General features: G+C 42.1%; 1 protein-coding gene across 2 annotated transcripts; it reads left to right on the top strand.

Moving 5' to 3' along the window:
• Positions 1–4: 4 nt before the first annotated feature.
• anxa2a (annexin A2a) lies at positions 5–5,294 on the top strand. 2 transcript variants are annotated; one of them, XM_035157070.2, is made up of 13 exons: positions 5–153; positions 745–817; positions 941–1,034; positions 1,804–1,898; positions 1,987–2,100; positions 2,230–2,320; positions 2,821–2,900; positions 2,992–3,051; positions 3,453–3,546; positions 3,627–3,722; positions 3,969–4,027; positions 4,277–4,399; positions 4,491–5,294. In XM_035157070.2, the coding sequence occupies exons 2-13, from the start codon at positions 770–772 to the stop codon at positions 4,548–4,550; spliced, it is 1,014 nt and encodes a 337-aa protein (XP_035012961.1). In that variant the 5' UTR covers positions 5–153; positions 745–769; the 3' UTR covers positions 4,551–5,294. The 2 variants fall into 2 exon arrangements, with proteins under 2 accessions (XP_035012961.1, XP_035012962.1); XM_035157071.2 differs by having other exon boundaries at positions 31–153; positions 760–817.
• Positions 5,295–15,702: the final 10,408 nt, after the last annotated feature.

Below are 15,702 nucleotides of genomic sequence, written 5' to 3'. Positions count from 1 at the left end.
AAGGTTGGAGTCCTGGAGAGAGGAGGGAGTCTGGGCCGGGGGCGGTGAAAGGGGAAGTCTTTGTGTCTATGAAAAGCTGAAGCGTCCACACCCATCTCACTTGAACATCGCCTGGACATATCTCTCTGTATCATCTCAACTTTTACACCTTAGGTAAGTTTAGTGTGATTTTTATATTTTGATTTTAGACCAACAAGAACTCCTCACTGAGATTAACTTGACAGTAAAGTTTAAGGGGACGTTCCAACTTTAGTCATGAGTCATAAGATGATTTCCACATAATTTCAGTTCAGTTTCTGTTCTTGTGCTGCGTTTGTGCTCTTTCTAGTTTTCTTTACGAAAAAAAAAGTATTCCTGCCCTTCACTGTGCATAAGTGTGCACTCAGTTAACCTACCAGCCCGCCGTAAGGTAGCACTTTTTCCAGGGTGTGTCTCTTTGGGGTTACTTTAGAAAATGTGAGTCATACTGAACGGGGGATTAGATAATTAGTGGTTTCTCAGTATGTAAACAATTAAGCAGAGCCTGCTCGAAATGTTTAAACTGCAACAGTAGAAACTTGATTAAATTAATCAACTCTTTGAGGAGTTAAGTGAATGAAGTTATTCAGACTTGTGCCTCTGTTTAGAAGCCACTGCCTTAGTGGATCAAGTGATAACGTCTTCAGGCAAAACAAACATGACCCCTTCAACTCAGACATCTGATCTGAGTACAGTGAGAGCGGATTGTGTGTTGTTGACAGTTTTGTCATCTTTTTTCAGGACCGTCAGAATGGCTATGGTATCAGAGTTCCTGGGACAACTGTCTCTCAACATTGGGGTAATGCCACACTTTCACTTCTCCTTTTGTCCAATATCCATCTCAGAAAATATAGAGCACATCACACACACTGAAATCTGTTTGTCTGATATTGTTTTAACCTCTTCGACTCTGAATTCTCAGACCAAAGAGCCCAAGTTCCCCACTGTGGTCCCTGCAACGGACTTTGACCCTGACAGAGATGCTGCCAGAATTGACACAGCCATCAAAACCAAAGGCAAGAATATAATAACTGTGCATGACTCTCAAAAACAGATTCACTTCTGCAGCTTCTGCAGCTTCTCTCCAGTGGCTGGTATTTGTGAGTCAGCATCCTGGCTTAAAATCGTTTGACCGTGCTGGGAACACCTCCAAGTCTGTGCCTCAGTGTTGGCAGAGCATTGTTCTGGACGCTGGCTTAGAGCTGCTGGCAGCAGTCTGACCGCCGACCCTCCCACAGTCCACCATTTTGTTGTAGTGACGAATGAGTTATGTGTTGAGAGATTTTTCTTTTCTAGAGAGGGCGTGAGTGGGAAATACCTTGTGACCATGTTGAAGTGAGCCCGTGTTGCTCTACAGTGCAGACGTGATACACATGTTGCCATCAATCTAACTCTGGTTTTCCTAAAACACTTAGTAACAGGAGAACTGTCTGTGCTCTCCTATTATAAAGTAAAATGTACTTTTGAAAAAAAAAAAAGATTTAAAAACTAAATGGAACTAAATCCACGTTCAGCTATATGGCGTTATAACCCAGTCTTTAAATGTTTTATCTTCAAGCATCTTTTTAAAAATGTTTCACAATATATACTGCAAACAATTAAAAATACATAAAAACAGGACTTGGGGCTGTGGGACTGATCAGTTTTATTGTTGTTTATGTTTTATTTCTCAATTCTACTGTAATTTAATCAAAATAACTTCAATATAGTTTTATAAATATATTTAGAGGTTGAATTCCATCCCCATTGTCTCATTGATGTGTGTTTGTGTCTCTTTTTCATTAGGAGTGGACGAGCAGACCATCATTGACGTCCTAACAAAACGGACCTACGCTCAAAGAAGAGACATCGCTTTCGCATATGAAAAGAGGGTGAAGAAGGTACAGTAGATACTGACCTGGGACCTGCACAGCTCTGATCATGTGCCGGGACACATCTGGTGACACTGTTCCATTTGAATGTTTTTAGGACATGATCACAGCCCTGAAGGGGGCGCTGTCTGGATCCCTGGAAACAGTGATCCTTGGACTGATGAGGAGCACGTCCCAATATGACGCCTCAGAAATCAGAGGATCAATCAAGGTGAGGACATGGAGTCAATGAATCACACTGAAGGATTACACTGCCCTCTAGTGGACATGAGAAAGCATGCCTTTTTTTCTTGAGCCATATAAATGAGTCATTTTGTAATGAAGATTTCCGTCTCTTCAGGGTTTAGGAACAGACGAGGAAACGCTGATTGAGATTTTGTGCTCACGCAGCAACGATGAGCTGCTGGAGATCAAGACGGTTTACAAAGAACGTGAGTTCAAAACATCCCAGCTGCTCATTTACCCCCGAATGTGGTGCTCAGGTCAAAGTGACACATTTTGTACTGAAAGAAAAATGATACGTGGATGAATTTAGATTTAAACTTTGTGTGCACGTGCTGCAGTTTATGTCCTTTAGAGACAGAATCAGTCAATGCACCCGCTGTCTTTACCCTCTGTAGAGTGGCATCAATGTTATTTCAGATTATTCTAATATTTATTCATATTTTCTCAAAGTCCAGCACATCACAGTGTGTAGGTCACTTCTACTACAACCCTACAAATGATTATTTGATATTGGAAGATACTTAGCCACAGTGAAGAGGAGGATATTTAAGAATATGAGGATAAAATATAAATAAATTCTGAATATGAAAGTAAATTTGAATTAAAACTTTGGCTTATAAAAATATATTTGAACTAGTAACTCAGCAGTTATGTGATTGCTGTGGTTATTGAGCTGACTCTAAAATGAAAATATTATTTCCTACAGTGTTTAAGAAGGATCTGGACAAAGATGTCTCAGGTGACACCTCTGGGAATTTTGCCAAGCTGCTCTTGGCTCTGGTGCAGGTGAGATGTGGCAGCATCTGACATTATACTGTGTATATTAAATAACATCACATGTGGAAACTGACCTGAGCCATGTTTTATTCCTGCGCAGACCAAGAGAGAGGAACCATCCTCTGTTGTAGACTTTGAAAAGGTCGATCAAGATGCCAGAGTAAGTTGCCATTTTCTCTTTGTCTGGAAAAATGAACTCATTAATTTTAGAAGTTTACAATTTATAATAAAACATGCTTCATCTCTTTCCACTGTTTTATCCCAAGATCAACGTTATGATGGTTATTTGAGTCGTGTTGGATGTAGAAGCTGTTTGAATATGAACAATTTACTGACTTCACCAGACTCTTCTTAAAATCTGTGCCATGTTTTTGGCCAGTGTCACACTTCACCCCAAATATGAAAATAATGAGTTATTTTTATTTAACCAAATTAAGGGATGGGGAAATCTACTGCAACGACCAAACACACTTGGAAACCGGGGCTAATTTAATTAAACTTTGTGTAACCAGTTATGTTCATTGCAGACTTGTTTACTGGTGTTTTGTTGGTTTAACTCAGAAACTCTATGAGGCTGGAATACAGAATAAAGGAACCGATGTGGTGACCTGGATCTCCATCATGTCTGAGAGAAGTGTGCCGCACCTGCAAAGAGGTGCTACACCCTGTTCACCTGTGGAGTCATTCAGTGTTGGTTTTTGCTTTGTTTTAATCCCTTCATCTTCTGCTTGTTAGTGTTTCAGAGGTACAAGAGCTACAGCCCCTATGACATGCAGGAGAGTATTGTGAAGGAAGTCAAAGGAGACTTGCAAAAGTCCTTTCTGGTGCTAGGTACATTTATCTTTTATCAGTGATTATTAATTTTAATATATGACTATGATATTTTATTACAAGAAATAACCTAGAATTGACAGTGACCCTATTTATTCAGGTTAATATTAAATAAATATTTATATTATATAGTTAATATAATAAATGTGCAATGTACAGTATTATACACATATTAAATACTTGTATTATATAATAATACAAATTGTATTGTTGTGTATATTTACTCTGATTTTCTTTTTTTTTCAGTTCAGTGCTTTGAAAACAAACAGCTGTACTTTGCCAAGAGACTGAGTGAAGCCATGAAGGTAGTTACAGCACTCTTCTCTTTCCTCCTGTTGAAACGTGGCTTTTTTTTTAAAGCCCACACTTTCTTTCTTTCTTTTCGGAACAACTGTAAGAAGTACATCTGTTTGTGAAAGTTACATTTTGCTTCAGGATCACAGAATCCAAAGTTGGCAAAAAAGTCATCTTACAGCAGCGTTGCATCAGCTGCTGTGGTTAAGTATAGAACATGTACGACTTCAGTAAGTGCTGACTTGTGCTCGTCTGCGCAGAGCAAAGGAGCCAAAGAGAAGATGGTGACCAGGATCATTGTGTCCCGCTGCGAGGTGGATCTGCAGAAGATCTGCTCCGAATACAAGAGCAACTTTGGACAGACTCTGCAAAAGACTGTTTTGGTAAATGAATAATTCAACCCGCCTCAGATCCATTACTGACTTACAGACTCGCTCTGTCATGCAGCTCCTCTAACCTGCTCTGTGTCTGCAGGAACACACCAAGGGAGACTACCAGAAGGCAATGCTTGGCCTGTGTGGACCAGAGCAGTAGAAATCAATCATCAGTATCAAAAGGGTTTCACCTTTCCACCACTGGAGAGGTGAATATCACACTTCAGAGGAAGCTCTGCGGCAAAAGCCCATCCAAGTTATTACACACACGCACACGCACACACACGCACGCACACACACGCACACACACGCACACACACGCACACACACACAGACACACACAGACACACAGCACACACAGACACACTTAAAGGCAACATTTAAGACCATAACGTTTTTGCTATATGAAGAATCTGTATTACAGCTTATGTTTGTTGGAACAAACTGGAAATAAAGTTACATTGTTGAAGTATTAAAGCCCACTTAGTTTGTTCTACTTGACGTTACCATAGTTTGTCCACTAGAGGGCGCTGTAGGAGCATTAAACACAGCTGTAGCAGGCTCCAGCTCCTCTGTGGCCTCAGAACATCTGATACCTGTGATGAAAAGCAGAAAAGTTTCAACATAATGAAATATATCATCTCCAATTGTTGTTTTCATTGTTTTCTCTTCCTGCTAATAAGAGGTCATTAATGAAGTGAAAATCAACAGATCTAAGTACTTTTAATATTTTATTTACACATGATAAAAATAATGTTTTTTGTATCTTATGACATTTAATTGGTTTATATTACTGCTGAGAAATTTAAAACTTCATGTGTGTAAAAGGATGACTGATTTTCAGAATACAGTGTCGTGATCCATGCAGCTTCTTTTCATACAAATAAATCTTCCTCATTTTCCACTTTGAGCTTCCATCAAGATGATTTAATCATTAGTGTGTTTTTCTGTGTTTGTTTGGTGCTAATATTTTAATTAAAAATGTTAATTTTACCTCTGGCAACGATGATTTGCATAACCACTAAACAAGCATCTATACAGTGTATTTCTGCTGTTTAGTTTGTGGTCTCTCAGGATGGAGAAGTAACCACCACAGTGTTGTCAAGGCATTTCTACTGAAGTATAAGGAAAAAATGGCCCCAAAAGGCAAGAGCAGTACTGCTGATCTACGCAGCGCTGAGGAAGAGGATGTGAGGGGGGAACACGGACCCAATAATCTAAAGAAAATGAAGTGGTGTACTGTAACTCAAATATGAAAGCAGATAATCTATTATTGGGGGGGCAATTGCCTGATAAAATAATGCTTCTGTCTAATATTTTCACTGGTTGAGTAGCTAGGGAGAGAAACGGCATCAATTTTTAACAAGGCGCTGGATTTATGATCATTTTGTAATAATATTGATGAGAACATTAGCCCTTTGTGATGGTTTATGTTTATTGGCAATAAAAAAATAAAATATAGTGTAAAAGAAGGTAAAACAGTATTTTTCCAAGCAGGAAGTGGGATTTATGCGTGAATATGGTGACAGATTAATCTCTGCATCATAAAGAGGAAAGTAGCCCCATATTTTTCGCTTTTTATATGGATGTACAACATGCTGTTCTGTTCAAGGCCAGCCCACAGGGACCTGCAGCAAACCCAAGGGGAACTCTCCTCTCGATTGAAACGATGCAATTTACTGTCCCAAACGCTGGCACTTCATCATTCAGAGGACTTTAACCCCATGAATGTCAAACACAGAGCATGCTGGGAAGGAGATGGAATACCACGCATTACCATAACAACTAGAGCCAAATGACAATCACTCACGAGCCTAAAAGGTGAAGAATAATACCATATAATCACCCAGTAACGTTTGAATTTGAGGATAGATCGATGAGATCATTTAAAACATTTCTTAAATAATCTAATATACCAACAGGGAACCAGTGACCAGTCCCAGCTGTTAGTTCACTGTGTCCTGGTGGTTTTAAAGGTCAGACAAATCCTGTTCCATTTTTCCAGCACTTGTCCCAGTTAGATCGAACATGTGGGATCCCCCCCCTCCTCGCTTCACCTCAGAGACAAAGCCCGGGCGTTGCTGCAGGCATCCAGCAGCATTAAAGTTTCACAGTACAGCTGTAGAGCTGCTGCCGGCCCGCCAGACATACCAACTGCACACTGGGAAGATATTAGTTTGTGCTTTTTATTAATTCATCACATCGAACAGAACTCGCAACTTAGAGAACCGACAGCTTCTTAGCGTTCCTTCTCATCTCTGCCTCTCTCTCCTTGACACGTGTGAACCTGGCTCAGTATTTCTGTGCAGAGCACCAAAGGGTATTTAATTATAGAGTAGTAGGCCACCAAGGTCTGCTTTTAATTGTGTGCATCTGTGAGTGTGTGTGCATCTGTGTGTGTGTGTGTTTGCCTGCAGCTCTATAGGTCGCAGGCATACTCCTAAATGAGAACTCCTACAGGCTCAGCTGGAAGACCTGCTCCCTCAACACATCTTCAGAGCCGCGAGAGCCCGAGTTTGATTAATATTTTCTTAATTATCATTATTTAATTCAGCAAAACCAAAGCTTCTTCAGTGAAAGCGTGGCCTTTGTCTCTGTGATGCTGCAGATCCTAGCTCATTAAGGCCATGCACAGATCCTGTATATGGTAAATAAGAGGCTGTGTCTCAACGTGGCCGCCCCAGGGAAAGTTGGCACCACAATGAAGGACATCTCCTTCTGAAGAATGGCGCTCTGCTGATGTTTCTCCCCGCTCAGACCGCAGAGCTGGATCCTCCGCCTCTGGCAGCGTAAGGCCCGCTTCCTTTCATGAGGCTCAAACTGAGACAACAGCGCAGGAAGACGAGCGATGTGCACCCGTCCTGCCATCAGGCTGCCTCCTTTGTGCGGCCGACTGGTGATTGAAACAACACAAGAGAGCAGAAAAAGGCCTGTCTCCTCTCGGGCTCTGGCTGCAGTCAGTCCATCCGCAGACGAGAAAGTTTATAAAAGAGCTTTGTGGACACGCAACACAATGTATGTCTTTGAAGAGTTCGGCTTCTGTCATCTTGAGGGTTCCAACGAGGTTGTATGTGAAGTGCACTGCTTCATTTCAGCCTGTTTCATACAGAATGTACACACAGTGTGCAGTTATTAGCTGCACATTAAATCAATCACGTCTGGTTCGAGTCACAATCCAGTTTGTTAAAAAGCACGCCCGGAGACATGACTAGATTTTATGTAGTTTATCAGATCAGCAGTATTTGCAGCTCAGGGCTGGACGGGATGCTGAGTTTTCTCTTTGCTTGAAGCTTCCTCTCCATTTCCATGTGCTGAGGGGATGAAGAACACCCTGTGGCTGGTTAACCTACATGCTTTCTACCTACCATGTATCCACTGTCTCCGCTCCTTCAGCTGCTCCACAGACCAATCTCATCCCCTGAGCCGATTCTGCCACACGCCACTCACGCAGGAGGGAGTTTTCTGTCAGAGAGCCGCTCTGAGATTGTAGTGATCCTCTTGTTTTTGATCAAATGTCAGCCACTGGATGCAGGGTTTCTCCTTCATGTCATACAGGGTTAGTGAGAACACTGTGTGTGTGTGTACAGTTTAATCTTTTGATGGGGCTTTGTGGCCTCCAGCCAGATGCACTAATGATAATTTTCTGTGAAGTGCTTGTAATGGTCTGGCCCTGGCTTCAGCGGCCCGTCCGTTGTTTGCACATGCCACCGAATCAGTTTGGGTGTGTGTACTTTGCGGCGATGATGATAATATACCAGGAAGTGTAAGGGGGAGGACGGTCTTTATCAGGGTGGCATATTAATGTTTATTTACACCATGGCTAATAAGATGTGTGCTCCGCATCTAGGTGAGACAGAATGATGGCGGGTAATTAAACTGCTTTGCTTTAGATTCATCCATTATCCATACTCCAGCCTGCATACATAATGTAATAATGTAAAATAAGGCTTGTAGCAGCGGCGGACGAGGTGACCATTCCGAGGTGTTTTCATCCTCGGAGCATGGCGTAAATCACCGTGGTGTGTCACCGTGCGCAGGATGTATAGAGATCAGGATGATAAATTTGGGAATTGTCAAAATATGTGTTGAGAAGTGAGTGAGATATGACCCTCTGCATAATGCAGTGTTGCAAGAACACAAACAGGCCGACAAGACTCATTTGTGTTGCGGCGTTTAGCTTTCAGCCTCTAACCTGTTGGTGGCTCCAGATTGACTGAGTGGGTCCCTAATCCATATTAGCATGATGCTTAATCCCATCTCAGGCAGGCCCCATCACCAATGTCCTTGTGGAACTAGCCACTGGACCCTACACACACACACTACACGCACACAAACACACACAAACACAGCCTCACCTTCATGCAATAGAGATTGAAATCAGCTAGGCAGACACTCAAGCATGAACCAAATGTCAGCGACAAGCCACAGGGAGAGAAGAGGAGCCCATGTTAATTATTACAGAGAGAAATCACAGTGTTTCACCTGCGAGACACGACGTCCAGGATATCTGTGGATCATGAAGTCATTTTCTTTTCTTCCCTCTGGGGGATAAACCAAGAGGAGACGCAATTTCAATGAGTAGGTCTTTAAAAGCAGTGATTAACTGTGTGATGGATGTGGTGGGGGGGGGTGTTCTACAATCCTCTGCTCATCACGAGAACTGTGTATACTTCTCTAAAGCGGAGAGTAATGATTTTGTGAGAAAAGCAGAGTTTATCCACTGTAAGATCAGCGAATTTGAGAAAACTGCAGAGTTCTTTTGTTCACGAGGTTGTCACGGAATTACAGATATTGTTTGAACCCGCTTGGTGAAGCTCTGACAGGAGAAATGCAAAGTTTTGAAAAGGTGTCTACAAATTCCTTCCCTCTGCACCACTTCTCTCTCATTTGGTTTTTGAACGTGTAGGGAAAAAACTGCCTTCCTCCTCCTCCTCCTCCTCCTCCACCTCCTCCTCCTCTTCTTCTGACAACACGTTTCCCATGTGACACTTAACCTTTGGAGATTTTCCATTCTCTCTGATCATTCACTGTTTGGTTCATGTTAATTAACCCTGGAGCACAGCAGAGAGATACAGGCTTTGAAGCAGAAGAATAAAAAAGAGAGACAGACAGAAGTAAAAGCACAAATGATCTTGTTGGTTTTAAATTTTTTCAACATGGTGATTAATTTCCCTTTGCATGTGAGACTCTTGGTGTTACAGAGGATGGTGAGTGGCGTGGGTGTTGGAAAGGGTGGAAGACGGTTTGTGTCGCTGTTGCCGTTACTTCCTCCCCCTGTGAGGAAGTTGGCCGCAGCGGCCTGACCTCCCTCAGGTGGCCATGGATATGGAAATCAGTTCAGAAATAGAACACAAGATGGATTTTGAAACCTTCAGCTTCTTTGAAAAAAAGAAAAGAGATGTTTGTCTGTTTCTTTTGATTCTTTTTTGGCTCCTGGCAAAAGTGGTCTTTTCTGCGCTCGCTTGAATTACACAAAGCACGTTTCTCGGTGAAAAGTGCCACTGGTGGCAAGCAGAGCAATATTGCCTGAGCCCCAAAGAATATGCTGTGCATGTGAAATGATTTTGTTAACTGGTATCTCGTCTCTACTGGTTAGAGAGGTGCTCAGAGTGAAGAGTGTACAGCAGGATCTAACCTCTGGCCTTCATGCCTCCTGTCATCATCAGCCGTGTTACAGCTAAAAATATACCATCAGGTGACATGCAGTACATTTACTCTGGCATGTTGAACTCTGAAAGGTTTTTTTTTTCTCCCCCCTTCTCTCAAAAGAACCTTTTTCTTAAAGCGGCAATGGGTTGAAATCCACCACTCCCAAACAGTGGAAATATTCATGAGGCAATCCGCTGGAGAAGACGAGCCACAGCACAACCAGAGGCTTTATTCTGCAGGTTCTCGGGGCAAATCTGTTCCTGTGCTTTCTATCTGACGCTTGTCTAAAGCACATAACAAAGACAGGAAGTGTGATTAGCCATGGAGAATAGGAGTACAGCGCTCCCTCCAGGATAAGTCTTGAGGTAGGATTGATCAAAGCTATGCCCAGAGACAGAGGGAGACTGAAGCAGCACTTTTTCAATGGCTATCTCTGCCTTAAGACACAAGAGGGGAGGGGAGGGTGGGGGGGCTCTATACATATTTCCTTTTCAACGCCTATGTCGGAAAGTTGTTAATATTTTCTTGCAGTAGATTACAGAACAATCAGTTCAACAAACTGTCAACACAACAGAAAGTCTTATTTGTCTTTTGCAATTAGATTCTTTTGTACATTACATGACTCCTCATTAGGTTTCCATTGCAGTAAATGTCTGCAAATATTCAGTTTATTATTTTGTGTGTCTATTTTCCATATCTACAGTGCAATCGTACGTTTTATGATCTCGACGTCATGGGGCACGGCGACTCCACATTCATAATACAGGTGAGAAATGTCACACATGCCAACTTTATGAGTTGCGCGTCCTTTTAAGTTTGCCCAGTGTCTTTTAGTGCAGGAGAAAAAGAGATGCAGGTACGTTCAGTCGGCCTCAGGGTGTGTGAGTGGCAGTACGAGGCTGTGGCTGGTAACTGAGAGGCCTTCATTATATCTGTGTTCAGAGCACACCTCTGTGAGACTGCTCATATCAAAAGCACGGCTTTGATTCCTCGGCCTCAAACACTTATAGGTGTCGCATGACACCCGCCTGCTGCTGCGGAATTCTTTGTTTTTTTCCTGTTGGAAGTTTCTCCACCATAATCATCAATATTTGATTTTTCTTTTTGCAAAAATCTCCATATACCTATATGCATTTCTATGCATGTCCACACTGTTTATTTTCTTTAGTAATAATTGTAAATAATCTCTTTATAGCAGATTGATACCTTTTTGTTCTGAGCACACAGATGATGGAAATGATCCAAATACATATTTTTAATAATGTGATTATTTTTTGTTAATTTACATACCGAAGCTTCACATTCCTCCAGCAAAGCTAAAGAGCAAAGCTCACACACTGTTTATTAATACATTGTTAGCACTTTGGCAATAGCCAGACAACCGTCAATATGCTTATTCATGAAAGCACAAATTTGAATTTCTGCCTTGGCCTGTAAGCCTCTGAACTAGGAGACTAAATATATACTTACATTTTATTTCAAAGAGGGAAAAAAATCCTCTCTGGCAAAAAGACTGGCTATGAAGAACTTTACTCAAGGATAGGAAGCACATCATTAAAACGAGGGAGAAATATTAAAAAGGGGGGATATGAAAGCGTGAAGATCTACTCGCCTTTGGCTACTCCGAGTCGTTTCAAAAACATCTTGAGATCTTTCCCTCCCTCAGACCTGCACTCTCCCTTATTATTTGACTTTATTTGCTGGCTTCACACTGATTCGAGCTTCGGAGTTTCCCACTAAATAATCAATCACATGGAGCCTCATAAAGGCAAAGCAGTCCCTACGAGGAGGCTCTCTTACTGCAGTCTTGAGTGATTGGGCACAAGTGCTGCGGTCCCTTCATGTCTGCTTGACACCTCAGATTTCATCAAAGTCCCCGAATCTTCGTGTCCTCAAACGCATCCCCAGACGGTGGCCTGGTCGGCCTAATTATAATACACAGAAATATGATTGCTGAGGGGAGTCGCCTTTATAAAAAAGTGTAGGTATGAGGTAATTACCTGTTTTCGCCACCCTCTGTCTTTTGTTTCTCTTCATCTGTGGCGTGGACGGGTGCCGTGCTGTCAGCTCACACCAAAAGACGAGGCATGAGTGAGGGACATTAACACATTACTCCCACTCCCTCATGGATAATGGAACAAGGTTTCATTTGAATGATAAACAAAATGACTTGGAGACACTGGGAAGATCACTCGCACCTGCCCCTCCCTGCTCCCATGCAAAGCTGTGTATTATGCAAAACAAGGGTTTTTGCTGAACTCATCTGTGTATCTCCGAGGCATTTTGGACAATTATAAGTCAGGAAAAGTAACTCCACCTTGCTAATGTTATTCAGTGTTGTGTTCACTGTCCTTTTATCAGAGCTCCGCCACTTTCATCTGCAAAGTTCTTCAACGAGTCCTGTGTTCTTCGCATTAGCATAGACGTGTTACTGGAGCCCCTTAATCAGAAACAACAAAGCACGGAGGCCTCGGTGTGTCCAGGCTGCTAAATAATTCTCGACCTTGTCAAAACAATCAAGTCAAATATAAGAAAGAAATACATATTGATGTAGCAAAGTATACAAAGTAAATATATGTTCATTTACATGGGGAAGAATATTCGGCAGCACATAGCTGCAGTGCTGTTTATTTTCATTTATGAAGACTTTCAATTCAAAACAAACTGAAGTTATTTTAGTTTATTTTGCTGCCAATAAACAGCTGGGGGGAATGTTGTTCTGCAGTGACGCTCCCACAAACAAAAAGGTATTTCAAGTCTCCTGAAATCTGCAGCGGTGCGGCTCACGTACCGCTGCCGTGCTTGAAGAGTGACTCCTCAGAACTGAGTCTAAAAAGGGAGCATTGAATATATATTGGTTAACATCCTTTAACGGCAGCTACAATTAATGTGTGAAGCTGCGCTTGAATTCCACTTTGTGCCACACACCTGCCAATCACGGTGTTTGTAGAGCTGGATCACAGTGTTGTTTTCCTACTGTATTCAGCTCTGTGTGCATTTCCACTGGTGTAAAGAGAGATTGTATTTACTGGTCTTTTGAAGATGAGGCGGAGCCGCACTCACTGTGCAAAGACTCGCAAATTGCAAAAAGGGAACGGGAGAGGAAAAAGGGAATGCAGAGTTGGAGAAGCAAACTGTGTCTTGTGCGCGTTGAAAGACAGACGAGACAAACTGTTCCCACCCTTCGCTTGCACAGATTCGGTGTTTGTGTGTCCTCTTTGCAGTGTCACCATCTTGTGTTTGTGCGACAGGAGAGGAGCCGACTGCAGCCCCAGAAAAATTCTCTCTAGATTTGACAGATTAAAAACTCAAGAAAGATCATGATTACGTGTGAAACTGCTTTTACAGTACTAGTGCAGTGTCTGTTCTAACCCTTCCTATTTGGAACAGGCTGTTTACTTGTCCTGTGGTAAAACGTGGAGCTACTGCAGAATTATTACCTGGCATTGGTGCTCACCAAGCTAGAAAACTTTGCATTCATCCTACCTAGTTTATCTGCAATTATGATGTTTTAGTCAATAATTGTCATCAAATAAATCTGAATTTGTTTTCCTACTGTTCACACATGTGGCTTTTTTATAAGTTTGAATGATTTATTTAACTGCTGCTACTTTTTCACACATTGCACATCGGTTACTTCAGATCAGTTCAGGTCTGTTTAAGCAATAGACATAATCTTAACAGCGTTTCAAAATAAAAGCTTTGTATTTTAATGCAATATAACGCATTGGAGCAACAAAATTAATGAATGCTTTTACTTTGTTTGACAAATTGCTAAAGCGGCACCTTTTAATGTCTGTGTCAGTCCAATATGTTGACATAAGAGGAGTTAAATTATCAAAATGATCTGGTGGTGATTGAGCCACAGTTTGACCCAGTGGCTGAACTCTGCTGTAGTTGATCCGAGGACGTAGAAGAAGACATGTTCACCTTGGTCCAGAGACTGAAGAGACACTGCCCCGCCCTCACTGACAGAGCGCTGTTCACCAGTTAATTCAAATTGTATTAATATTGAAAGTGTCATGTGACCAAATCGCATCAAATTTCACACTGCACCTCCCTGGGCCACTCAGAATAAACATGTGTGAAGCTGATTAGATGAATGGTTAGCGAGATAGGCTTTCCTCCTACAGACATGCAAGTGATTTTAGAATTAGATGTCAAAAGAAAAAATAGTCTCCTCCTCAGATTCTTTCATTTCATCCAAGTGTCTGTTAAATTGACTTCCAGCATCTATTTTCTCTGCATATCTAAAGAAGCCTTTGGTGTGTGTCTTGTTCTACAGGGAGCTTCAGCAGTTCAGGCTCCACAGTTCTCCAGTGGTTACAGCCGTGTACCCAGAGAGGTGCCAATCCAGACGTCTCTCACCCTTTCTGATACAGAGCCCACAAGGCACGGCTAGGCACAAGTCCCTGATCAGGACATGCTTCTGTCTTTTATCAATGTTGACCAGCCACACTCCTCGTGGCTCTGGCACGGCGGCATCATGGGAACTTGTCTAATCCCTCTTCTTTATTATCTCAGGTCAGTAGATGTGCTACGTTCCCACCTTGAGAATAAGACAAAGGAAACACACTGAAGGTATGTAAAGAGGAAACACTCCGAACCTGTGGATTTTTTTTTCTTCAGTTGATGAGTTCAAACTTTGCTTCTCCTGAGGTGCGAACCTTTCCGAGAGACGCCTCGGCACGATCTGATCTGACATCATTTCACTTATTTCCAGGCTGCGTCGGGGAGGTGAGGATTAAAAAGATAAAACACGGGCTTTTATGTACAGGCCACTTTGCTAATTAGACGGATTAAATTGCGCTCTGTGAGGGGAATTCATTTGCAAGTGAATGGCAGTTAGCAGGCGAACGTGTATGGCAGATGACACAAACCCCCCGAGGGTATTCCATGGTTAGTTTGGTACAATTTAGAAATTACACAACTCGTTTACTAAATAACAGGCTCATTTTTCCCTGAACTGCTTCCTTTAGTGGCTCACTGTCACTTGACTTTCAGATGTGTAGAAAATAGGTTAGTCTATTCCAGTGAATGAAGCCTCCTGGTAGCACCACTCACTGCAGTAATAGATAGCCATTTATAATTCATGAGGTGGCTAGTCCCCCAAGTTAATTTTGCCCAAGGCACTGTTTATTTCTGCTTTGTACTTTGTTTAAAGTCAGTTGTTGACAACTCTTGTACATGTCAAACTATCACCGCTAATAATTGCTTAAGGAGATAGAACTTTTGCAAATGTTGGTTCCACCAGAGGTACATTCGCCTCGCCCGATGCAGAACTTCTTCAGATGAATTTTTGATTCATCTCCTTCTCGCTCTTGACAAAAAAGTCCTCTGTAATTCAAAGCAATAGCTGTGAGAGGAATTATAAAAAAGAATAATGTAGTATGCTCTCCATAACATCCTAGATTTCATGTGAGATCGGAAACGTCTCTCTCACTCGCTCTCCTCTCCCATCACTCCCCCCTTCTCTTTCTTTCTCCAGCTCGCTGACATTCTTCTTTTTACTTTTTTCTTTTTTTGCATATTGACCAAAGAGGAGCTGCGCTGGTAGACGATGACTGTCACACGCTGTGGATTGACAGAATCCATTGTAGGAGAGCATCGGCCTTGGGCACTACCTCTGTGGGTCATCCCCGTTCCTCTCACCGTGCAGATAC

Source organism: Hippoglossus stenolepis, chromosome 5 (assembly GCF_022539355.2).
Source record: "Hippoglossus stenolepis isolate QCI-W04-F060 chromosome 5, HSTE1.2, whole genome shotgun sequence".
NCBI lineage: Eukaryota > Metazoa > Chordata > Actinopteri > Pleuronectiformes > Pleuronectidae > Hippoglossus > Hippoglossus stenolepis.
The sequence above is the reverse complement of the archived record's forward strand: the minus strand, read 5'-3'. Positions and strand labels throughout refer to the sequence as shown.

Coding starts and splice junctions, on each gene's coding strand:
- anxa2a (XM_035157070.2), top strand. CDS start 770: ATGGCTATGGTATCAGAGTTCCTGGGACAACTGTCTCTCAACATTGGG. Junction 2,101..2,229: donor AAATCAGAGGATCAATCAAG/GTGAGGACATGG, acceptor CCGTCTCTTCAG/GGTTTAGGAACAGACGAGGA. Junction 3,052..3,452: donor AGGTCGATCAAGATGCCAGA/GTAAGTTGCCAT, acceptor GGTTTAACTCAG/AAACTCTATGAGGCTGGAAT.